Source organism: Tinamus guttatus, unplaced genomic scaffold (genome assembly GCF_059628265.1).
Source record: "Tinamus guttatus ecotype Peru unplaced genomic scaffold, ASM5962826v1 Tinamus_guttatus_pri_ptg000155l, whole genome shotgun sequence".
In the NCBI taxonomy this organism is placed as follows: domain Eukaryota; kingdom Metazoa; phylum Chordata; class Aves; order Tinamiformes; family Tinamidae; genus Tinamus; species Tinamus guttatus.
Window position 1 is genome coordinate 4,421,218 of NW_028288689.1, and position 25,976 is coordinate 4,447,193.

The window sequence follows — 25,976 nt, forward strand, 5'->3', positions numbered from 1 at the left end:
ACAAGCCTTTTGCCATTAGGCCTAAGGGAGCGTAGGGGAAAGCGAGGAAGGAATTGCCACTGACTGCATATTCTGCTGTGGATTAAAGCAATGAAAGGATTAGGTAGGTACATCACTAAAACGGCTTGAACTTTTCATAGTTTTTTTCCTGTTTCAACACAATACAAATTTTCAGCAGAATAATGTACTGTGTGTTTGAATGTCCTAGACACACAAGGGAAACTGCCACTAGGCTGTATCTCTATAGGAGGGGCACAATTTAATACTGCGCTTGCTGGGCTGCTACACAAAAGACGTAAAACCCTCAGTGGAAACAGAGGAATATGTTGGAATTGCTTTACATGAAATGGCAACATGGTTGTGGCTGTTGCAGGGATGGACTCTTGGGTGTGAGAGGTTACAGTTTCTTTTCGTGCATTGCTTTCTTCAGATTTATGGTACTGTCATTATGTCATACTGCAGAGTTGTTTTCTTTGGGGTTTATTTTCATTTTTTGAAAGGAATCGTTTCAAAGTCAACACAGCCAAATGACATGTTTGGAAACATATGAGCTTGCAGTAGTGTCTTGGGAGTGTTGGTGGAGCTTGTGGTTGTTACTTTTGTTAAACTGTGCTTTTAGTCCTTGTAGATTTTCCTGTATCAAATTTCTGGAGTCTAGAACTGTTTTTAGTTTTCTGCTCCCTCAGGTGGTATGTATTTTTGAAATGAATATGCAGCAAAACATATTCTCTTTTCCTGGCATTCCATTTCTGCCTAAGTACAAATTTCTCACCCTTCTGTTGTGCAGCTGATGTGCCTCCCGGGTAAGGATCCCCCTGCAGACGTGTTCGCTCCTCGTCTGCCCTAAGCGTGAGTGCTGTAGCTGACGCTGCCTCAGCCCCACCTTGTTTTCCTATTGAAGCTTTAAACTCGGCTCTAAGCCTGTAGGCTTGGGTGAATTTCCTACTTTAAAAATCTCTGGATTTTCACACTTATGCATTAAGCTTATGAAACTTTTCTGTGTTCATTTTACAGACTTGTTACCTGAAGGAATGAATATATATATATATATATATATATATATATATATATATATATATGTACCTTATCACTGTGGAACTTTTCCTAAATTAAGATATAACAGAGTTGTGGCACCCTTCAGGTTGGATAGGACCTCAGGAGACGGTCCATTCTCAATTGTTGCTCAAATAGAGCCCAGGGCCTCATCCTGTTGAGGGTTGAAAGCTTTGGAGAGGGGTCAGCATCTCTGGGGTGGCCTGACCAAAGCAGATCTACCCTCAGGTGATCTCAACCTCCCTGCCCCTCGTTTCTAATCAGAGCTGCACCTGCATCAGTGGTGCTTGTTGGTTTGACCGCTGCTTCGTAGCCCCTTGCCGAGCTCCTCGGTGAGCAGTGAAGCTTTGTCTTCCCGGCAACCTCCTTGTCAGGCCTGGAAGGCTGCAGGTAGGAGCCCGCTGAGGTGGAGGTGTCTTTCCTCTGGACTTGCTGTGCATTTCTTCTCTCCTGGGGGGCGAACAGAGGCAGACACTGTGTTGTTGCCAGCTGTAAAGTACTCTTGAAAATGGTGATCTTAAGAAATAATTTACCTGAGTAGAAGATGCAAAATTGGGACGAAGGCAGCATAATAAGGATTGTGTGCTTTTAATATCCTATTTATGACTATTGTAGTTGTACAGTTAAAAAGTATTACAGGTAAACAAAAGTTATTTTTATTTTTTTTTCCTCTAAACATAATCTCTAATCCCTAATAAAGGAATCAGCTAAGTTTAGATATCCATTTATTTATCTGTTTTGGAAAACAAAGCTATAAGCTTCATGGGTCCCAGTATCTCTAGGGAAAAAAAGGGTGTTTTTCTATTCTTTTAAATTCCAGATACTCACAATCCGTACTGATGCTGACAATCTGTATACGATATAACACCCTATAGTTATAAGATTATGTGTTTTCCTGGACTGTTTGACTGATACAGTCCAAGAGGGTAGGTAGGCATCGTCTTGGTGCTAGGTACAGGCCCTCTAGACACCAGGCAGGGAAATGGCACGGGGTGGCTCTAATGCAGCTGGCATAGTCTTGAGACTAAATTGCACACTGGAGCTTTGCTATTCTTTCTGTGAAATGGCAATGGCAAGAAAGGACAAAAAGACCTTCTTAAACATTCATTGGAGTTTTGGGCAGTGTATTTAACTTTTGCTGCCACGTAGCTGTTCTTGCTTTGTAAAACAACCACACAGGGCAAGCAGGAGTGCTTCGATTCTTTTATGCTGCGACAAGAGGCAAGCAAATCTTGCACTGGAGTTTTGAATGTGAGACTTCAAGGCAACAGGAACTCAGTTCTGCACCCTGCAACAGCTTGCTTAACTGAGTGGACATGGGAAAGTTGGTTCTAGAGTTTTAGAGCTATTTAGTCATTTTAAATGTAATCATAATGGTTGCACTAATGTCATCCGTTGCTGTGAGGTTTAATTAGTTTTTACACAGTAGCTTTTTCTCCTTTACTGAAAGATGAAACAAAACTTGAGGTATAGGTAGTTTATTTGGGAAGCAAGCCCGTCACCGTCTCTGCTGAGTATCTAAACTTAGGGTGCTTTGGTTTCCATGTGCATAATTTTTTGTGCTTCTGAGGTGACTTATGATTTAAATTCTGTTTTTGAAAATGCTTTTATGGAAGCGATTGAGATATAATGTCATCTATTTCATGTGCTTTGACATAAACCTTTGCTTCGTTACATTTGCTTTCTTTCTTCCTTTCCTCCTGTTTTATTCTGAACCTTTAAAACAATCCTGTGGGAATTGAAGTTACTTCTAATGAAATGTTTGTGTGTATAAAGAGGCAGGAAACTCCAAGTGAGGAAGTTCATGGCTTGCATACACATAAGAGCTCTCTTTTTGGGGGGACACAGGTAGACAGGAGTTTCACAACGCTTAGTGGAATGGATTATTTCCTCGTGTAGCTGGGAGTAGTGCTCTTAATTGAAATGCTACAGATTACTGTTGAAGATTTTTTTTATTTTTTTATTGTAGCATTTTTAGCATTTTATTATTGGGTCAAGCTTATACGGCTTTATAAATGATCTCTAGTACAAGCTACTTCAATGAATATTATCCAAGATTGATATTGCTAGCAGGAAGCAAGCATATTAAAGCGTCTCATAAGTGAGAATATGAAAATTGTTAGTATCAGATGAAGATAGGAGGGATTCTATAGTAACTTTAAGGAAAAAAAGGGTATGCAGGCTTCCTAGTCAGAACGAGGGTGACAGGTTAGAGTTAGAAGCAGCTGTTGTTATTGGCTGAAATGATAGGTGAAATAGCTGAACTCTTAGCTGTTTGCATGACTATGTTCATTTTGATGAGCCTCGAAAATGGTCTTGTAGAGAGGTACGCAAGAGTGAGGTTTGATCCCAGATGCTGGGGAAATTCTTTACGCTGATAAAAGCTAGTAGCAAATTACGTGAAAAACAACTGAGTGTGGGGGAATGCAAAGGAGACAGGGGATGACTGCAGCACCACAAGTTGAATAAACCAGTTGGAAGTCCTGACTCCATTACTAGTAAGGTTAAAAATCTCATTAACTTAATTAAGGCTAGTATTCCATCTTAGGATTTGAAAGAAGAAAGGGGAGCACTAATGGACAGTTAAATGAAGCAAGTTGTCACTCATTGCACAAGCATTAGATCTATCTCACTTCCATAAATGTTGATAAGTTTGATCAAAGACTTAATCAAAAAATATTTAGACAATTATTTCTTGACTCAAAAGTATCCTCTAGTGATGGGAAACCATTATACAGAATCATTAAAGCATGTTTAGCTGTATTGTGTTAATTATGCAATGATAAATTATTCTACCTTTCTTCGTTAACTGCATTTTAGCAGTGGATAATAGCACTATTTGTTCTTTTTGTGTAGTAGGAGAGTAATCGAGTTCTTTAGACAATTATTTTTAGCAAACGTTGTCTTTGGAAGTGACCAGTTTGCATTTGATCTTTAAATCCATGTTGTGAACTTGTTCAGCTAGACTAATTTCCAGTAATTATAGTAATTGGAAAGTCGGCATGTTGTATTGTGCTAGGAAGCCGGGATGACTTGACTCCTGTTTGTCTCCTCCTTTTTAATCTGCCTGCACGCAGGGATGAGCTATGTAGCCAGCAGTTATCCCACGAGCAGGAAAGGGAGGCTGGAGGTGGTGGGAGCCCAGCGATGCTGTGGCCTCGGGAATGCTTGGCCTCTCCCTGTGTCCCTGCTTTTTGCTGCAGAAAAGGTCCTTAATCTGCAGGGCACCTCCAGAGCCTAATGAATGCTTGGAAATTGCCTAGAGTTTAGAGGGAGATGATGTTACATGGATGCCACCTCTACTTGTATTATTTGGTCAGGTTTTGGGGCGGGGGAAGGCTCGTGTTTCGGGGAAGGGGGTTGCAAAAAATCTCAAGAGGAGAAACGTGTGAAAAAACTTCCCAGAGGAATGTGTGTTCTGTGCTTTGGCCTTTTTTACATTTTTAACTCTGTATTTCTAAGGATAAAAGTAGCTGTCATTTCATCCCCATCTCTGTAACTGGTGATGTTCTACTTGGTAATAGATTGAGTGGCTTTATAAGCTTTTCTATAAAAAATAAATAAATACATTTCTTGCTATTGTTAAATCTCTGTACTTTTTCTTGGTTTCTTTCATGTTTACAAACCCTGATCTTTCTGGGGCAATACAGTGTGATCTGCTTTGAATGGGCAGTGTAACAGCAAGGAAGAAATTTGGCCTCTTTTAATGTCCGTGCGTTTTTGAGGACTTGGTGTGGAAATAGGCAGGATGCATGCAGTATTGTTATGAGTTTAAAATAACTTTTTAAGACTGGAGGTTCTATAATTATCCTGTGTTGGCCAATGAATGTGCTAAATTAATTTTGTGTGATGGAGGTTCTGAGGCTGATATTTTGCCTTCTGCCTCAAAATATATCAAATAGGATGGGAACCTATTTGCTTGCTGTCTCCCTTCTGTGAAAAGGGAAAAAAAAAAAAAAAAAGAATTCAAATACTACTGAGTTTCCCTGGAGTGAAATGAGAATTGGGGATGGCTGCTCTGGGTGTTCCCCTTCCTGTGTCAGACCTTGGACTGCAGCAGAGTCGTGTTTTATGGCTGTAGTAGTCAAAGACACAAATACCTCTTTTGGCGCAGTTTGATTTGGTTCCTGTGTTAACAGTTTTGAATGCTCTTAGTCTAGAAATGCCTCCAATAGCTTTTTTTTTTTTTTTTTTTTTTTTTTTGATTAATAAATAAACAAGGTTGGGTTTACCATGCAGTAAAACACAATGCAGAATGCCTCCTAGCACTCTTTTATTAGTGAAATTTGAATCATTCATCAAAATAGTTCTAAATTGGCTATTTAGGATATCATATTGCATCTATTTTTAAACATGACACATACAGTAAGCACTCTAAAATTAAGATTCAGAATCTGGAAAAAAAATAATATGATGAATCAGAAGGGAGATTTATCAGTGGGAAGCAAGTTACACTACTACAGTGAGCAAACTGTCCGATTATACTTAGATTTTTGGATTAAGATCAAAACTCATGTAACTTATTAGTTTTATTTCAGTGTAACAAAATGTTCTTACCAAACTAGTATTTCATTAAAAATTGCCTTTCATGCATTTTTTTAAAAAAAAGCAGAGGTGATCTTAATATTTTTTCCACTAATAATAAAATATAAGTAAAATCTCAGCAGTATAAAACCTTTTTATTTATTCACTGAAAACTTGTTCTGTGTCAAAGCTGAATTAAAGAATTCTCCCATTTCAAAAATAGTTGTTGCATAAAATAATGAAAAGCATTTGAATCTCTAAATCACAAGCTTATTTCCAATTGTTGATGATGAAAAGAAGTACAGGCTTTTAAGAGACTTTTTTTCTAATGAACAGATCGGTACATGGTGTGCTACCTTTTTTTTTTTTTTCTTTTAAAAAATAGGCTGTTTCTAATACAGTAGGCACGATTGTAGAGTTGTTATCTAGTTGTGCTCGGTTATTTGGGGCACAAAGTAAGTGTGAGTGCTTTGTTCTCTCCTGAACTTCCAAGTGATTACTGCATTCTGTTGGCTGTGAGTGGCAGGTCTAATGGCCACATACGCTCTAAGAGTATAAGGGATCATTAGAAAATGCAAAAAACAAGCACATAGCTAAATAAGATCAGTGTAAGAATCAGCTGTATATTTAGAGCTTTAGCGTAGGCTTCACCCAACCATTACAAATCATTCTGAGTCCTCCCTTCGTGCTTCCTGTTGGTTTGACACCGTGGGCACAGGAGGAAGTGGTCAAGTTTCTTCTTGGTAGCTGCTCGGGGTGGGCTGGCCTTCTCGTGAGCGCTGCTGCGGCCACTGCTGCAGGACAGGTCTCTGGTGTCCTTGGCGCTCCCACGCTGACCTCGGGGTTTAGCAGGCTCGGTGGTACCCGAGGCTTTTGTCCCCTCTGCTGCTGTGCGGTCCGAGGACGTCGCTCCTGCACGTGCGCTCTCCGACGCCGGGTTTGAGGGAGCAGCTCAAGGCAGCTGGGCCGTGCGCGCGGTGGGGGCCTGCGCGCCAGCCGCTCGTGCTGCCTGGCCAAAAACGGCTTCAAATGACCCTTGTGGGGAGGGTGCAGCTCCGCTGGGACAACGTGCCTGTGCCTGGGCAACTCCGGCAGCCATGGCTACTGTTGGGAAAGGCTGGAAGGTGGGGCCTGCCCTGCGGTGTTTCAGAGCTATGATAGATGAGAGAGGCGGCTCAAGTCAGTTGTGAGCAGTTGTAGCACTGCTCAGGAGTGTAAACGGCTAAATATGAGCCATTTTATTTAAATCTTTTGAAACAAAAGCGAGCATTAAGTCTGTCGCTATTTAGGTCAGTTACCCAAAATAAACCATTCAGAGAGCGCCCTTGAGGCGGGCAAGGCAAAGTGTCAGGAATTTGAAATTCAAATTGAATCTGCTGTTATTCTCCATTAACCCAAGCTTTCCCATTTTACCTTTCTGGCAATATATTACATAAGGATCTTGCTATCTAATAGGGAAGACTCTTCACATGGAATCGAAAGTGTTTCAATTTCCAATTTAAAGCAAGTATGAGAAAAAAAGTCAAATTTTCTAGGAGTGTGTTATAACTTCATTCATCAGTGTGTTTTAAGCAACATATGGTGATAATGTTGTCTGAACTTGAGAAGTGCAGTTTGATGTTTTGGAATTATTTTTTTCGTAGCTGCTTTGTTGGTAGAAATCCCCCAAGCAGAGATGAGGATGAGAGGAATCTCTGAGTATTTTGTTGTGTTAAGGTAGAGTTGTTTAGTTTCAGAGGCTTGGGATTTGTCCTTCAGCAATCAAAGAACTAGAAAAAAAAATTAAAAGTACCTTAAAAAGAAACAAGAAGTTATTAAATGATTATGAAATGTGCTTCTTTCAGATTTTCCTTAAGAAAGGTCGAAGTAAAGCTGTTGGGATATAATATTTCCTGTGTTTCTGAATGTATTTCCTTCTGTTAACCTGTTGGATTAGTGGTGGTGATGATTGTGCAGGAGTTGGATGTTATGTCCTGTGTGGAAAGGTGACTGAAGAATGTTTCGTGGCTTTATTAATAATACAGCATTGTCTTAGCATTTCTTGCTATTTTTGTATTTCTAGGCAAATCCCATGGAACTCTTAAGAGAATATTTGTTGAGGAAACAATTTCTATAAATCTTGTCTGTCTGAGAAGATGTTTTAATAAGTTACTGTCATGGAAATACTCAGAAGGCCTATCACAGTAAATCCTTCTTTTAACTATAGTAACAAGGAATTAAAGACTCTTTCATAAGCAATGGAGAGCAGATCAGACCGAGTATGAAATCATGGCAGGCATTGCCTTCATATGGAATAGGTTTTTTTGCATTGAACATCAGCCTGAAGAGATGTAGACAGGAATTGCCAGCTTCTGTGTAACACTGCCCTCTGTTCATCATCTTCTGTGTTGTACATCTGACATATTAGTATCTAAATTTGATGAGACCTTTCTCATCTGGGACCGAGATGAGACATCGGTTTTGTTCATCAAAGCATCACAGTTATGTTCCACTTCTTGTTGGTTCAGAGCATTGTTTGTTTGGAACAATTTCATTTCCAGCAAGAAACTTGGTCATGAAGATTTCTCTGGGCTAGGATGGACCTGGAGTTAGGATGCAATGAGACCCCCACACAGAAATACCAACTGAAAATAATCTGTACCCCAGTGGCAGAGTGTATTTCTTATCTGCAGCATCTTTCAGTTCTCTGTTTATGCATGCTAACCATGCATATATTAAAGTATATATGCCACAGCACGGGGGTGCTAATTAAGTAGGCTACAAGAACCTCTGTTTCTGCTCCAGCGAGCCAGAAGATTTTTATACCATTTTGAAAAGCTCCAACTGCTGAGATGGGTAAACTGGTCATCTTGAGGGGCTATGGAGAACTTAATGTCATGTGCTATTGTGCTTGAGAGCAGCAAATGCCGCTCAGTGCTCTGCTGGAAATGGAGATCCGCGTGTCTTGTCTTGCAGGCTGGACCTCTGGAGATACCTGCTCCAGCCTCCTGCTGGAAAAAGGACCTTAGATTAGGTTATTTAGAGCCAACCATTTCCTCCATAAACCAGTTTCTGCTGTTTGTGAAAGTATTGATAAAGCATAACTAATACTGTTGTAATGCATTAATGCTGAGCAGGAGTGAAGGTCGCTATGCAACACTCCTGCATGTGTCATTCCTAATTGCAAGCCCTCCTGCAGGAAAAAGGGAATAATTAAATCTCGCTTGAATCTGTTTCTCTTTGTACTGTTACACGACAAGAGCAAATATTGTGCTGTCGGTCTCAGGTTGTTATCAGTGCTTATTCAATGATCAAAAGATAACAGTGGTTTTGTTGTATTGTTATTTTTACACTCTTCAGTAAGATGATAATTTAGATAAAACTTACTTTTTCTATGGAACTTGATTTTTATTTTTATTTTTTTTTCCCCTCCCTTTTCAGGTCAGGCCCTTTCCTTGCCCCTTGATGTGTGCTGCCTGGCTCTCCACGGAGAGGCTGGGGAAAGCAGAGTGAAAGAAGAGGTGATGGCAGCACTGCTCACTTGTTGCTCCCTTCGTGTGTTGGTAGGTGACGGTGACTCGGTCCGAGGGGAAGAGTGGCTGTTGGGCCAGCGCGCCGCCCGAGCCGCGAGGATGGACGTCAAGGACCGCAGGCACCGCTCGCTGACGCGGGGCCGCTGCGGGAAGGAGTGCCGCTACACCAGCTCCTCGCTGGACAGCGAGGACTGCCGCGTGCCCACGCAGAAGTCCTACAGCTCCAGCGAGACGCTCAAAGCCTACGACCATGACACCAGGATGCACTACGGAAATCGCGTTTCGGACCTGGTGCACAGGGAGTCGGACGAGTTCCCCAGGCAAGGTATGCGTGGAGGCGGCGCGTTCCCTCTGCGGCCGTCCCCAGCGGGCGGCCTCTGTGTAGCTCTGGGATGCTGCTGGTGTAGGGAGTATTACCGAAACAAGGAGACTGCATGCCCTTTTACCGTTATTTTAAGCTGCCTTCCATAGAGGGATCCATTAGTAGGCCCTTTTTCTTCCTATTAAATTTAAGCAGAAATATTCTATTTTTGATGCTCTCGGAATTTATTGTTAGTTAATGGTGCAAACCAGGTTCCTCTCTTTAAAGCATTTCAAAAGCACGTAGTCTTACTTGTCATGCATCTTGGTGATGGCAGATATGCTAATTTTATATTACTGGGGTTTTTTAGGTTTGTTTTAGAAATAATAATGGCATTTTCAGTGTAGCTTGTCTTTCTTAGCTAGAGTGCCTGCATTGGGAAGACGTGTTAAACACTGTTATGGTAAAACACAATATGGTAAATGTCCAATCATCACTAATCAGCTGCCCTGCAATTACTTTCATGTTCCTAACTGTTCTGTAATTGAAATACAGGGATGGGAATGCTGTTTTCTCTGGCTTCATTTTGTCACTGCTTGAAGTAGTGCTTACTGCTCACACTTGCAGCTTGTGCTTTATCTCATAAAAAGTGGAAGCAGGAAGCCCATCTAATTACTTTTATAATTGGCTATAATATGTTATCACACCACTGAGCTCCCACAACTTGTACTTGAACTAACTTGCTTATGCTAACCTGTAAGCAAGACTTACAAAATACTGTTTGCTTTAAATACCCGTTAGATCCAAAGACTGAATGATTTAAATATTTTCACTTGAAAACGCTTCTTTACACAGACATGGGCTTTTTACACTCATTCAAGTATTTGTTCTGAGAGATCCTAGATTTGTATGGTGAAAACATTAGTGAACACCATTTGCTACAACAAGCAGTGTTTAATCCTCTGATTAACTTGGCGGAATTAAAACATACTTGATTAAATTGTCACTCAGTCAACAATTAGATGTGGTGAGTTTGAAAATAAGTTACTAGGCTTACTTATGCTTGAAAATGAGATACAGTTTATATAAATTGAGATTGAATAGGATGTAGGTGGGTTTTGAGACATGAATGTATAGCCCACCAGTGGCCATCTCACTGGAAGATAAATGACCTAGCGCAGTCTTGGTTGCTGCAGTTCTGCTCGGTGCTGTACCTGCCTGTTCCTGGCACGCGACTGTTCCCTAGCGCACACCTCCCATGCAGTGACAGTGCTGTTTCCTGGGACCGGGGCCATCCCAGGATGTTATCCGTCTCCTCTGTGGAGTTCATGCCAGGAGCCTGCTAAGAAGTCTAATGCAAAGTTATTTTTTACACTTAGTATCATTGATAATATCATAGAATCTGCTGAAAGCACTCTGCCAGCAATCAGTGTCGGTCCTCACCTTTAAGCCAAAATACGTATTAATTAGCATCGCTAATGAATCCCTTGCTTAATCCCTTGGTTCTCATGCGTCCATCTACTGGTGTTTTCAAGCGTTTGCGGTGTGCCCTATCTGTCAGACACCTGGGTCCTGTCTCTGAGGCCGTCTCCGTGCTTGCGGGGCGGCCTTTGCTTATGCGCGTTCACCCGGAGGGGACGCGTCACGCCGAGCATCGGCCCCCGCCTGCCGCCGTTTCCCGCGGGTTTGCTCAGCCCTTGTGTTCAGGAGGCATCTTAATATTTCTGTAATGGCTGCTTCAGCTCAGGTACCGCTTTGGGGTGTCCTAGTGGCTACTCGGGGTTTTGCGAGGGTGCTCCTTTCCCTTGATTATTCCTCCTCCTCCTCCTCTTCCCGCTCTTGGTACGTTTGCTTCAGTCCTCATGGTGAAGGGCAGCACAAACTGCTGGTCACTGAGCTGCCCAGGTCCCTGCCAGTCTCGGTTTGCTCTGGGTTTGCTAGCTCTAGATGAATTCAGTTTATTCCCTAGTATTCAGTATATATAGGGAATATTCAGTTTATTCCCTAAAAGCCAAATAAGATTGATTTTTTAATTTAATTTTTGAATTATTTTTTCCTTAATTTTCCTGCTTTAGTTAGTTAAAGTAGATCTAGTTTAAGATGTGGAACATGTTACCGCTTGCTGCATTCAATTTATATGGATAAAACGGGGTGGTTCTTAAAAGTAGTTGAATACTGTTCATTATGTTTTCTTAAGCATGCACTTTCCAGCTGCAGACATCTAGGAATTTATACATGTAAATTAATTCTACATTTGAGTGGGTGTTTTGATGGGATTAAATTCTGTAGGAAATAAACATCCTTAAAATAAATAGTCTGTAGAGTATGATTTTTATTCTTCTGCTGCAGAAAGTATTCAACTTGGTTTTTTTAAAGCCGTCTTAGATATTTTCCCAAATATTTCATCTTTACTGCAAGGAAAGTTGTATGTAATTGATTGTTGAAAAATAACCATGTTTAATTAAGCAGGTACTGAGCCTGCACAAAACATTTGTTTTAAGATGCTGTCTGATCATACAGTCTTTAGAATTGAAAGCCAGAGGTAAGCAGAAGACCAAGCTGCATCACTTGAGTTTCTGTTTGCGAAGACACCGCAGCAAGCCCTGAGTACTTAAAATCCTTGGAGCTCTACTTTAAAACAAGTCTTCTAGCTTGGTGGTTGGTGTTTTGTCCTGCTTTGGTGCTCCTTCCCTTTCATTAGAAGCAGATAGATCTTTGAAGCAGAAAGACCTCCCTGAGCTAGTGGGGTTTAATGGGAAAACGGCGTGCTGACGGGCACTAGGTGTGAATGTGCAATGGGAAAGGCTTACCTTACCTGAGCCATCAGCTGCATGTTTTGGAAGAAGGCTTTTGTGCTAATCCTGGGCACGTCTGCCTACCAAAGAAAGTTAGTCTGTCCTAGATAACAACCATCTGGTGCCTTCTTTGGAAGGTTTGGTATGCAGGGGTGAACAATGAAATGGCTTGGAATATGTGAAGCAGCTTCATTTGGCACTGCTTGTGCTAAGCGTTCCCCACCGTAAATTCATCTCCATTTTTTCTAAGTACTAGGATTTTCCTGTTTAGGTATGTGGATTTTTTTCAGACCCCAATAGTAGCTTTTAGAGGATTATTTCAGTATACATGTAATGAAGTCCCCATAGTGTGGAAATACCGCATGAACTTGAAAACATCAGGTCTAGTTTTATTGTGTAAACTCCATTTTCTGATGATCCTCAAAACAGGTTTGCATATTCTTAGATTTTAAAATTACAGGCCTAGTGCACATTTGAGGTAGCAATTTGTGTAAGATTTTCCTTAATAGAGATGGAAATATATTTGTAGTTCAGTATCAAGACTTGAATATCTTTATTATTCAATCGATTTGAAAAAATTCAGTCCTTCAATTGATGTGAGAGAGGATTCTGACATTACAAGCTGTCATAAAAGGTGAGGAGTCTTTTCTGAATGCTGCATTCTAAGATGAATAGAAACTTTTGGACTCTCTGCTGAGATATGTCAAAAGTTTGACAATAGTTCTGACACCTCTGAATATTTGGAATATCTTACAACCTTCTGGTAATGTGTGAATTTCTTTATATGCCATGTATTCTTCTGTCAAAGAGATCAAATCAGATTTGATTTTTTTTTTTTTAAGGAGAAAAAAGGGAAAAAAAAGCCCTTCCTCCTGACTTCATTTGCTGACACAGCATGGCGAAGGTATGTCTCCTTAGAGGAAAGAATCATTATTTTGGAAAACTGTTCTTTTAAAGAACTTGCCTTCAAATGCCATCTCTTTTCTTGTATACTTTGTAACCAAACTATATTTAAAAAACCACACTGCATTGACTTGTTAGAATTAGAAATGGGTTGCAGGCAGGGCTGGCTGCAAATGTGTTTGTTCCGGAGCCCCTCACTGGGCATTTGTAGCTCTCAGGTTTCATCTTTCTGCTTGAGCCAAACTCCAGGCTTCAGCCAACACAAAATTTATAACTCAATAGTTGGACAGAATGGGCTGCTTTCTCATTCACAGGTCAGATCTAGTTTAGCAGTAAATCTCTGCTGTGAAAGATTAAAACAAACAGAGAATGTGTTTGAAGTTATTAAAAATGAGAGTGAGAAAAAAAAAAAAAAAAAAAAAAAGCTGTATTTATCTGGGCCCAACAGTCTTCCAAAATATTTTGCAGCCACCTTGTGCAGCTGGCCATGCTGCTTTGTGTGTTGCCCAGCATCTCCTCTTGCACAACAGTGTAATTGCAGTGAAGAGCAGCAGCCCCAGCCTAAGCTCAAATGCTGGGATTTGGTTTGGTTACCTGCTTAAGCACATGGGCTTTTGCAGCCTGTTGGGCACTGCAACTAAATTGACCAGAATTAGAGAGAGGAGGAGGGCGGGAAGCATGTACTGGCAATGCTTAGAATAAGTTTGTACCCTAAATTTGTTCATTATCTTTGTTAATAACAAAGAGAAAATTGTGAAATTGGAGTGGGATCCTCAGAGAGGGCCACTGGGGAGCGTAATACACTCAGTCTTCTTTAACTTCATGTGTTACTACAGTTTACTCTGCATCATTTTCTGGAGTATTGCATCCTGCCTCTTGGCTCTTTATCTGTTGAAAACCTTTTGGGGGAAAGGGGGAGGGCAGGGTTGGCAGGAAAGGGGAGCTGGACAGTGGGACAAAACCCATCCCAAATATGGGATACAGATATCCCATGTTAATGAGGGAGGATATGATGAATCACATTTCATGAATCTTTTTGCAAAAACCATCACATATCTAAATATCTTTAATGGAATTATCAGCCCTAAAATCTTTATCTGAAAGAAGCATATTTTAGAGTCTTAAAGTCTCGTCTTGGGGGTCTCTCTCTGGTGGCAGCGTGTTGCTGGTGAGCTGCTGCGGGTTCCAGGCTCCTCATTTCATATCAAGTCTACATAACTGACTAGGCAAAGTACCATGCAAATATTTTTATATAATGCTAGTTTTTTGTACAAGTGCTTAGCTGGAAGTGTCTTGCAGTGAGTACTGCAGTACATATCTGTGAATGTAGACCATATTGGAAACAGAGATTTACTGTCCCAAAGTGTAATGCTTACTCAGCCATCTGATGAGATTTGAGCACTAAACAGTTTGAGAGGGATGCATAAAGCTGTTTTATTACAAGATGCTGTTATGAATTGTAGCAGCTTTCCTTATGGTATACTGCTGTTGCCAAACAAGTTACATGAGTATAAGCAGTTTTATTTGCAATTTCTTGCTTACATTTCCTCAGAATATTTGGGTTATAGCTGTTTGTGATTCCTACTCATCCTCTAGTGGCAATCCCTACATCCTGTTTAATTCAGAATCAAAAGATATCTTTTAAAAGTATTTGGAGAAAGCCTCTTTGAGGCATGCTGTTTATAATATATGATACAGAGTGGGCCTCAGATATTGGTATGTCAGTGTGATAAAATGGTTATGGGAAAAGGCAAAAATACAGCTCTGCTTCTCCTTAATGCAGTGAAGAAGGAAAAAGGAGATTTTTCTTTTTTAGGTGATTTTCAGCAACTTCAGAAAAGGAGAATGGAATTACCTGCTGATGGGAAAGTTAGGGAAACTTTCAGTAGTTAAGAACTTGTATTTTGAGGGCTGTTTTCTATGCTTTCGTCAATACTGGATGCTACAAGCTGAATTTGATATTTGAAAATATTCTTGCATGAAATCCTAAAACCACCGCCTGTCTGTGTGTGTGTCTGTGGTCTTCACCGGGTGCTCTGGGGTTGCTGGGCCTGATACCAGCGAGCGTTTCCCGCAGTGTCGCGGTACCTGCGTGAAGGGGGAGACCGGGCGAGGGCAGCGGCGGCGCCATCCACACCGGCCTCTCCCGCGCCCGAGTCCAGGGTCGTTGGGGATGTCCAAACCAGGGCGGCTGCAGGTGGTGACCATCTGAGGAGTTGCTTGGCCTAAAGAGGGTGTTGGGAGGTGGTGGTGGCGCTGGCCCTGCTCTGCTCGGGGGTTGTGTTATCCGGGTTGTGGTTTGAGGTCTGGTGTCAAATGCCAAGAAACACTTCACTGTGAGAAAATTTAAACAAATATCCACCATGAGGGTATCTTCCCCCCCCGCCCCCGGTATTGCCTGTGAAAAAAGGCAAAATATAATTGTATGAATTTTTATGTAGAAACCAACTAGCTGTGTGCTCCCTGTTTGCTAAAGATGTTTTGATCAAGACTGCAAGAATTAGTGCTCACTTAAACAATTTCTCTGTTTGGGGCCGTTTTCTCAAAAGCATTAATTGCCTAAAAATTTTTTTACAGCAACTGCATAAAATTGCAGATGGCCTGTTCTGTGGTTCTGTCTCTCAAGGAATGCTAGCTTTTATGAATTACTAGTTAAATATTTTATAATGTATTCTACAGACAGCAGGTTAGGCTGAAATATTAGGCACTATTAATTTTTCAAATTAGGTTTTGTAGTTATAGCAGAGAAAAACAAAAATGAAATAAAAACCTTATAAATAACTCCTGTTTCAAAGCAATGTCTGTTTGTCCATTGGAGTTCCTCAGTCCCTGAACTTGACCTTTAAATAGTATTTCAAATAAAGCTGAAATGATACTTAATTCTGAGGGAAAGCTATTATTCTTCATTGCCAATTATTCCCAACGTTCAAAATATTTATTGTATTGAAGATATAATCTGCATATTGTTTGCACTTCAGTAATCTCACCAGTTAAGAGCATATGTGTTTGTGGTGTTTTTATTTTCTGTTTTCAAGGGGTTTTTTTCATGGTAATATTGGTTCAGATGGCTTTTCGCTTGCGTTTTAGTTTCTAGGAAGTCTGCTGGAGTTAGTGCAGCCGTATTCTGGCACTGATTTTAAAATAATATGACTGTGTGCAAAATTTTGTGTACGTATCAGCAACTAAATGTATGCTCTCCTATTAGTTTTGCTTCTAAATTCACATAAATACAAAAATAAAAAGTTGCACACTTGTAGCACGGAGCTCCTAAAGTAGATGATTAATAAAATCAGGGATGATGTATCACAATTGTAATGCTCCATCTTCCCAAGTTAATGAAGAGTTACAATTCTTGTAATGAAAAATTAAAATAAGATTCAAGTTATTTGTTATAATGCTTACGGATCTAGCAGCTTGCTAATTAATAGAAAATGCATTAAGCTGAATTAAATTTTGAAATTTGAGGGATTTAGCAATACGTGGTGTACTGGTAATAAGGGACTGAATGTCTATAGTTGCATTTAGAGGTGTTGTGAAGAGGAACCATAACACAGCACAGCAAAATCAGATGTTATTTGCTCTCTGAAATCATTGTGTGCACAACAGATCGTGGCTTTGGACATCGTCAGTACCAGAGTTATATGTTTCTTCCTTGTAGACTCATTGCAGCAATCTCTCCTCTGTGCTTACCCATTTCTCTTCTATTCCTTAAGTAAATAAAAGAACTTTGGGGCTTATTTTTGCTATTTCCCAGCAGTCCTGAAGTTGTTTCTTCTGCGCGTTGGCTCTTGTGCTGCAGCCAAGCCCCACAGATGGGGGTGGTTCAGTGCGTTACGGTGCTCTTGGAAACATCTGCTTCCCCCAACGATTTGCCTTGTGTTGTGTGGGTTTTGCTTGGGTTTTGAGTTGACCCTGAAATAAACCTTTTGGGAGGCCCTTCTGCTTCCCCCCACGCCGGGCTCTTGGGAAGCGCCTTTCCCATCGCCGCGTTGTCCTGTGTGGTGACGGGATACGCTGGGAGCCGGGAGCTCCTGGCTAGTTCCCTAGTGCTTAACCAGCCGGGCGGTGGGGCAGGCTCCAGCACGCGCAGGGAGCCTTCGAGAGCTCAGCAGCGTAGAACCTGTCCTCTGCTTTGCTGTAAGGATCTCTTTATTTTGGGTAATCCACAATGACTGTAATTGAAAGGATATTTGGAATAAGTAGTTTTTGTGGTTATCGAGTATGTCAACTTGGCTTTAGTATACCCTAACTCTCTTAAACTGTTACTGCCTCACAGACTCCTCTGTCTTAAAACCCATTAAAATCATCATCTTCCCTCATATTTTGGACAGTGGAACAATTTTATGTCCAAGTACATCCATCCCACAGAGGGCTATTTTATCTGGTTGTCTTTTTGTAGGCAATCATGACACTCAGCAGAGCAGTCTAGGTTAACAAAATTCCAGTATTGTTTTACAGTGGATTTTCTGTCCGTTTGTGTGCTTACTAATTTCTGCAGCTTGTAAAAATGTAATGAGGTTGACGTTACCTGATTTTTCTCCAGTATCTCTTTTACTGCTCGGGACTTTAATATCCAGTTTAGGAAATGTCTAAAAAATCTCGCAGTGCGGTAGCCTTTTCTCTTACCTTACAGCTGTGGCATTTATAAAATGGGAATTTTGCAATTTCAAAACCCGACGGTCATTGGTAGCACAGATTGACTGTCAGATTGAATGGCTGTGCATAGAAGGAACTTGCAATTAACAGAATGACTTGGTAGATCCAAGAAACGTGAAATTAAGAAGCCATTTTTACAGTTGTAAAATAGTTGTAACATTGTTTAATAGGATTGATTTAATTACTCAATCTGCAGTGTCATTTTACTCAACTGTTTAGCTATGGAATAGTGGAGTGTGAGAGAAGACATATAGTTTTAGTTCAGATTTGCTTCCCTGACAGATTTTTTTTTATAATACTAAGTGATTTTGAAGGGTGTAAAAACATTTTGATTACCACCCATTATTATTTTTGTATTCTCATTGTTTGAAATTTGTTGGGAGAGGTGAAGTTTTTAGTCTTTCTCCTCTTTTCTTTCTCTCTTTTTTATATTTTTGAATTTTTATATCTTCTGGATGATAAGAAATTAGAGTAGTTACTGTATTTGTCGATGCAGTAAAGACCCTGTCCTTGTATTCTCAACAGGAATGTGTGGTAAAGCAATGGCTCAAAGTGCGAGAGCTCTGCACTCGGTCCCCCTCATGAGATGCAGGATCATGTTCTGCAGTTGGTAGCACACTCGCATATTAAAAGATAATCACTACCAACAAGCGTAGCATGTTGCTACAAATCAAGGTGTTGAGGTGCCTGGCCATATTTTCAGTAATATTTTTCAAAACTGGGGTTAAAACTTGTCTCTAGAGGTTGTATGACCATTTGGTAAGGAAGCAGATGCTTGGCTATTTGGCAACATCAGTGAATTTTATACATGCAATTTTTAAGATTTCTTTTATGCTTTTTAAATATATGTGTGTGTGTATAAATATATCTACATGGAGACAGTGCCTAGTATGTTCAAAGCATACAATAAATCCAAGAGTATAATTTAGTTAGAACTATGCTTACACAATACACCTGCAAAAAGAACCAAATCGTTCGCTTCGAGCTCATCTCCTTCAGCCGTAATGAAATGTTTAAATAAATAGCTCGTTCATTGTTTGCTCATGTAAGAGAAATTCTCCCCCATAGAGATCACATCTCTAAAAGGCCTTTATCGCTTCAGCTTTCAAAACAGAAGGCAAGTTGAGCTAAATCTCTGCACAAACTTTACCTTCTTACAGTCATTTTATTAAAAGGCAGTTTTCTGTTGACAGTAGCTCCACAAAAGCCATGTTCTGCGTTAATTCTGCATACGATCCGTGCAGCCACCAAAAAGGAGAAACCAAGGAGGTCTGCGAGGAGGCTGAGCAGCTGCAGTAACAAGTAAACCCTCCTGCACAGCAGGGCAGTATTTGTATCCCTATGGTTTAACTTGCTCGCTTTCCACTTGAAGCATCCTTAGGCGGCGGCCTGTCTTAAAGTTCTGATGACTCTGAGCTGTAAATTAGCACACGGCGTAATCTGAAATGCAGATGAGGGGAGAGAGGGCACTTGTGCAAAGTGGCTCCTTACTGTCAAGGACTCTGTTATGCTTCAGGTTTTATATTTCTACTGAAACCTGCAGGTATTTTTGGATATGCAGGTGGTTGAGTGTGTCTGCAGAGTTTTCTAGCTTTTTTTTTTTTTTTTTTTCCTCCCCCTTCTCTCTCTCAAGGAATTCTTTGCAAGAATCTTTAGGTTTGTGACAAGATATTTCGAATGCCTTTGAATTTGTGTTTTTTCTGTTTTCCCCCACATTCACCAACCAATTAAATGATTTTTTTGTGCTGGTTGTCCTCTCTTAAGGACATATAAGCTGTGCGGAATGGTTTAGGAAATGCCAGGAAGAACTTGCACCTGAGGCTAAGGCGGTATCTTCAGTGTTGAAAAGGCTAGGTAAATGTTGAGATATGGGAATCAGTAAGAAAGATAGTTGCCAAGATAAAGAGAAACCATAAAAGGCTACTTGGGAACGGTGCTGAAAGGGGAATAAGCAGGAAGGGTATTGGTGTGAACTTCAGGGTGCTGAGTCTGACCAGCAGAAGCGAGAAGAGAAAGCGTTAGCAGAATTTGTGGAAGTACATCTTATCTGGAAAGCCTTATATCAGCAAGGGGAGTGAGGCCATCCCAGAGAGAGAGATTTGGAAATATAGCCAAGTAAAATAACCGGGGAAGAGGTAAAAATGATAAAGATCACCACTAAGATGGTATCAAGTGACCTTGCTGTGCACAGTTTGGGAGAGGTGGCTGGTGGTGGTGGTAGAGGCTCAGGTAGAGGGTCCTTGCCTATCTAGTAGATCTGCTATATAAATATAGCATATATCTTTATGTCCCTGTATGTGTGTGTGTATTGGTTGTTTTTTTTTTGCATTCATTTGAAAAGCTAACAAACAGTTCAAGGGCCTTCCATAAAACCTGAAGAACTTTTCTTTTGGTTCAGAGCCTTTTTAGAAACTTGTGAGACCTCAGTGGTATCAGCTAAGCAGTAGCTGAATTACAGCTATAAATACTCTCTCAGCTCTGAGGAGGAAAAAAGCTCTCAAGTTTATATTGCCATATAGTAGTTACATAATATTTCACACTCACAGACTGACTGAAGGCAAAAGCAATGGTGTAGCAGGGACTTGCTCAGAAGCACAGTGGGAGCCAACTCCCCGTCTGCTCGGGATACCCCGTGCAGGGGGTTGCAGAGGAACCCAACGCGGTCCATGCAGTGGTTCACCCGCAGCTGGGAGGCTTCACCTGTCAGTAGGAGCGTGCCCTTTCCAGAGGGACCGCAGAAATGAGAAGCAAACACGGGCCAGCACCATGCACACAGCCCAGCGCCACAGCACACGGGGCCTCGGCACGGAGCGGGGCCGGGCCGTGGCTGCCAGCGTCCCCAGGGCGCTGCTGTTGGGGAAAAGCTCCCCTTGTTAATGGCAAATTAATTAGTTCATTAAGTAGGGACGTAGGAGGAATGCACAGGAGATGAGCAGAATCAAGCATTTGACTAGCACTGTGTTTCCCAGATTTTGTCAACAAATAGCATATTAATAGTACAGAAAACATAGGAATTAGACAAAATGTCAAAATATTATAATGTTGATGTGTTAATTTCGCCTTTCAGGTCACTTTATGCTTATTTTCTAGGCTAGATGTAGCTAATAAAGAAGGGCTAGCAAGTGGCCCGCTGAAATGCCAGTAGCTGGAAGTGGTCTGGATTTCGAGGCTGAGCTGCCCAAGCGTCTGGCCAGGGCAGTGGAGACAAGAAGCCCCGTTCCCGGCGGGAGCGACTGCGGGAGGTGCGGCACCTCCTGCCAACGGCCCCAAAGAGCAGAGATCGAGTGTATATAGAAAGTATCTGTGAATTTACAGTGGAAACCTGGGCTTCAGCAGTGGCTGAAGTAGGCAGAATTGTGCCAGCGGAGCGGGAGGGTTGTTTGTGTTCCTTTGGTTTTAGTTATTAGTAATTAATATCTACATTATAACTGATTTCACTGTAAGAGGCGTCCATTATAGTTTTTACAACTTGGATTATAAAACTGCAAATTTTTACTTGAAAGAGCGGGAGCCAGCCCTGTTTTTGATGTACTTGGACACGCGGTTGGTTTTTCTCCTCCGTGCCCTGCGGCTGCTGGCGAAGCCGCTGCATTTGCGCCAAGGGCCGTGGCCTGGCAGGCGGCTGCGCGGGCCGGCATCGCCTGCTCCTCTGTGCTTTACCAGCGCCTGGGATGTGGCACTGCTGGAACTTGCTTTTTATTGGTAACTGAGCTGTAGATGGCATTTTTCTCTGAATTAATGCCGTTAAGTGCTAAGAGTAATTTTTTTTTCAACTGCAGTTCCCTAGAGCGCTATATTTAAAAGCACCAAAATGCATTCGTATCCCACTTTTATTTATATAGTCATATTTACTATTTATTTTGTATTGACATCATTTTTGCCTTCGGGAAACAAATACGATACTTTTGACAATGAGGATTTACTTATTTAGGATATAGAACTTAGTTTCAGAGCTTTTTGATTAGAAAGGAAGAAAAAGAAACTGATTAGGAAACCATGAAATTATTCGTTACCCATTTTATTAACGAGTAGCTGATCCAGGGCACTTTAAGGTGTAATTCTTTCTTCTTTTTTAACAGGCCTCTGAATGCTAATGAACTTGTCTTGATATGGATGTTAATTTGTTGTGAAAGGTGGTACATGAGGAGAGTTACACAAGATTTAAAGTCCAAAAAAAAGAAAAAGAAAAAAAAAGAAAAAAAAGCCATAATGCGTTCACTTCATCTTTTATATACCCGAAAATGATATAAATTGGGACATGGCAAGGATTGAGTTGTGTGCTTTAGAGTGAAAAATTTATACACGTTAAACACATGATAATTTTTTTTTCTCAAAGAGACAGAAAGCATAGATCATGAATGTCATCCTGATGTACTAAATTCTATTTAAATAATTATGAGATGCTTGGATTTTTTATTTTTTTGTGTGTAACTCTAGCTCTTCTATTACACCATTGGGATAAATTATGTTGGTTTCATTCCCATTTTACAGAGAAAGCACACAAAAGGAAGATTAAGTGAGTTGCTTAGAGGCATGAATAACATTGCGAGCAAAAAAATGGAAAAAAGATATTTTTGCACTTAGATTAGTAATCCGTTTTTATTTATATTAGCTAATATTTGTGCTGTTGCTTTCTTTCCTGGCTGATGTGTTGTCCATGTAGCATGCTTTCTTACCTAATGGAAAATTATTTTGATTCTGAGCAAACTTTAGTGATTAGAGAAACTTCAAGCCATCCATCATGAGGGGGAACTTCACTTCTGTTTATTCCATGTGTCTCGCCTTCATCTAATTTTCGGGTGTTGTTAGCAAATACATATTGCCTTTATCCATCACAGAAATGTAATAATCATTTAGAAAAATAAAGCTCGGAGTGCTTTATTTGTTGTTACAAAATAGAATTTAAAAATACGAAGGCAAAGCTGTGCCTTTACTGGGTTTTATTAACATAAGAATTACTCATGTTCAAACAGTGTGACAGCTTTATTAATATAATTTATTTAATAAAGGGATCTGACACTGTGGGGTTGGGGCAGACGGAGCAGTAGTCGGGGATGGGAACGTTAGGCTTGAAGAGATGCGGCCAAGGAGGTTGAGCGGAGCCTCTCTCAACCTGGAGTTCAGGCAGTGGAGCAGTAAAATTATAGGAAAGGAAGATTTCAGGCGGGATGGAAGAGGAAAGAAGTCTCCACAGCAGCGAGAGTCCCTTCCTCGTCCACATCCCGCAGTGCAGGAGGCGCCGGCGCCAACCAGAATCCTGCTGGGTGCTGGCCCCAAGCTGAGCACGGGCGCCCTGTAGGGCTGGGGAGAAAGAACGGCCTTCACGTGGCGGGACCACGGCCCTTGCGCTTTTGTGAAAAATGCCGTGTTTGGAAGCCCTAGCCACAAACACCTACTGCAACTTCTTGGTCTAAATCTGAATGTCTTTGGTTATTCTACTCAATGAGTGTTTTCATGGTTGGAATGCAGAAAAAAAAAATGTACCCATGAGTGAAAAGCTTTTTAATTTTGCATATTCAGTGTTTATCAAAAAAAAGAAGTACCTAAAACTCACAGACCAGGTTGTTCAGTTTATTCCATCCTTCTGACCCATGCACTTTTTGTACTATAGTTCATTTAAAACCCGAGACAAGTTTGTTGTGTAATCCGAAATTCAGGGAGCACCATTCTGCCAAAAATGAGTATTTCTTCTTGTTTTAAATTTCATTCTTGTTTTAAAGCAGTGGCAACCTGGGGAGTTTCAGTTCGAGCTGTACTTTGGCAAAAATAATCCTGCCCAGTTTTCAGGCGAGCTCATTTAGGAGCGCAGTTTTCCTGTCTCTGACATGGCGAGTGAAGGTATGAGCCTCTCCCACAGCTCATCTCGCTGTGATACTGTCTTAGAATTGCAAAGCAGGATCGAACTTAAATGGAGCGGTACTAAATTTCCATGCAGAGCCCGTGTGTGGGACTGGCCAGCTGCCTCTGTCCATGGAGAACTGGAGTGGCTCTGCCTGCCCCCTCCTAACGAGATGGCTGGAAAATTGGAGTTCCCCCAGGTAACTGTAAAATGCCGAATAAAGTGTTTAGAATTCATGGAATTTGAGGGGTAAAAAACGTATGCAAAGTAGTATTTTAAATTGCAGGTGATTTTAAATGTGCATGGTTAAACAAAATGATCCCATTCTTACATAATCACAGTAACTTAAAAATCTGTTCGTTGAAGTCAAAATGTTTTATGTGGAGACAATGCTTGTAATTATGTGTGCATCTGGGAGAATTAACCTGGAGGTAGAGCAAAATGAAGACCTTAAGCAAAAGCGATCATAACAGTGTGCAAAAATAGCAGTTAAGTGTCATTCTTTGGCTTTGTGGATGCTCTTGCTTGCAATTTCCATGACTTCAGCCCCATTAGCAGATTTTTTGGAAGCCACCACACTGAATTTTATTTCTAAAAATGAAATAGCATATAGATATATTTCCTAGTTTAACTAGTCTCCTTGAAATATCCTTCTTAATGCTGTGTTTGTGCAGCTAAATGCTCATTCCAGCACATTGAAGTAGCCCAGCCGTGTTGAACGTGTTCACTTTGCGCAGGCTGGGCCAGCCGACATCTTGGTTTAAGGCGGCGAGGAGACAAACTCACCACAAGCAGGCGAAAGGCCTCTTGCCGTGTCAAAGCTAGGGCTGTAAAGGATCCTATCCAGAGATCAGGCAATAGCAGAGAATGGGAAGGGTGAATATGTTGTTCAGAAGCTTTCAAATGTTAATGAGGTATCTTCTGAACCAAAATGAACGGTGTGTGTGAGCGGGCGCTTCCTCTGAAGAAGAAGTGATCTTGCAGCGGCACTGCGCTCTCAAGAGCAAGCAATCTGACCTATTTTGTGAGGTATTTGATGATAATTTTTTTTCTGTTCATAACAGACTTAGCAAAAAAACCAAAAAACCTAAACCAGAGCCCTCTGTCATGCCCTTCACACTGTAATTTACCTTTAGCTTCTGTTCTAGTCCGGAAAAGAAGCTTGTTATCGCTTCCGTTTGGAGGTGCCGTTAACACATTCAGGTCCTGGGGTCACTCTCTATTTTCCATCCGTGGTCTGGACGCAGAAGGCAGCGGGGAGGCAGCTGCGTCCCGTCGTGCCCTGCTGGATCTTGCGCGTCGAGCGTGCGTGCCGCAGCTCCTCGGGGCAGCTGCCCCTCGCCGCCCAACAGGGCGTTCTCTCCATATCCACAACGGGCCAGGAGTCCGGAATTACTCGTCTTCAGTCGTCTCTGTGCTGAAGCTGCACTTGATTTGTGCTTGTGGTTTTCGGATGGACCTAGCTAGGACCATTTCAGTCGTCATGATGAATATGATCTTGCTGTTCCCAAAACCATTATTTGCACAATATTTTGCACCTAGATTTATAAGACACTGTGTAACGCATGCAGGCAGGTAGGAAATCTCTGATTGATTTTAGTTCTGAGAGGAGTGAAACTTTGCATGGGGCTGGCTGAGGCGGTGACGGTGGCAGGGAGCTGTGCCACACGTGTGACAGCAGCGCTGCTCCCTCCACAGCTCCCTGCGGAGCAGACGCTGCCGTGCGGAGCTGGGCGGTTCAGCTTTGGGATGCAGAGCTGAGAGAAATGTGGGTTATATATACATATATATATATATATATGTAAAATTCATATGGTTGAGTCTCCATAAACTCCTATTAAGTTGCCCAGTCTTTTTTCATATATGCTGGTGCTTAAACCATTACTAGCCTTCTGTAATAACAGGAGGATGTTTGGGGACATGTAGGCTGTCTCCGATCGAGCGATGTCAGACGGGAGGATTTTGTGTTCCTGCTTATTCATCGGCGTTTCCCTTTTCCTGGCGGCCAGATCAGTTAGCGCGGCCGTGCAGACAGGGCTCCTGCGGCTCGCGCGCCGTGCGGCTCCTTGATAAGGAGGGCGGGCTGGGAACGCGGTTCGGGGAGCCGTGAGCAGTGAGGGCAGGAAGAACTAATGCAGCAAGAGGTCTCTGTGGGCGTATGGAAAATGAATGGGTTCTCAAGAAATAACCCAGTTCTGGCAAACAATCTCCCGTATGAAAATGGTAATTTATGAAGGATGTTTTTTGACTCTTTCAGAAGAGGCCTTGTGCAGTCTTTGGTTCTGGTGCAGTTCCCAGTGCTTGTTGCCTAGTACAATTTTACTCATAAAGGAAATCTAGTTAGCTATATGCTACTAATCTAATGGATTAAAAAAGATGTCATGCTCTTCAAT

The 25,976-nt window shown here is 41.4% G+C and overlaps 1 protein-coding gene across 2 annotated transcripts in view; it reads left to right on the forward strand.

The window, feature by feature from the left end:
- The first annotated feature begins 9,153 nt into the window (after nt 1-9,153).
- Nucleotides 9,154-25,976, forward strand: part of TENM2 (teneurin transmembrane protein 2) — a 415,827-nt gene continuing 399,004 nt past the window's right edge. For both annotated transcript variants that reach the window (XM_088522621.1, XM_088522622.1), the window contains exon 1: nt 9,154-9,414. In XM_088522621.1, coding sequence (XP_088378747.1) covers nt 9,189-9,414 — 226 coding nt within the window. In that variant the 5' untranslated portion in view covers nt 9,154-9,188. The remainder of the gene's footprint in view (nt 9,415-25,976) is intronic.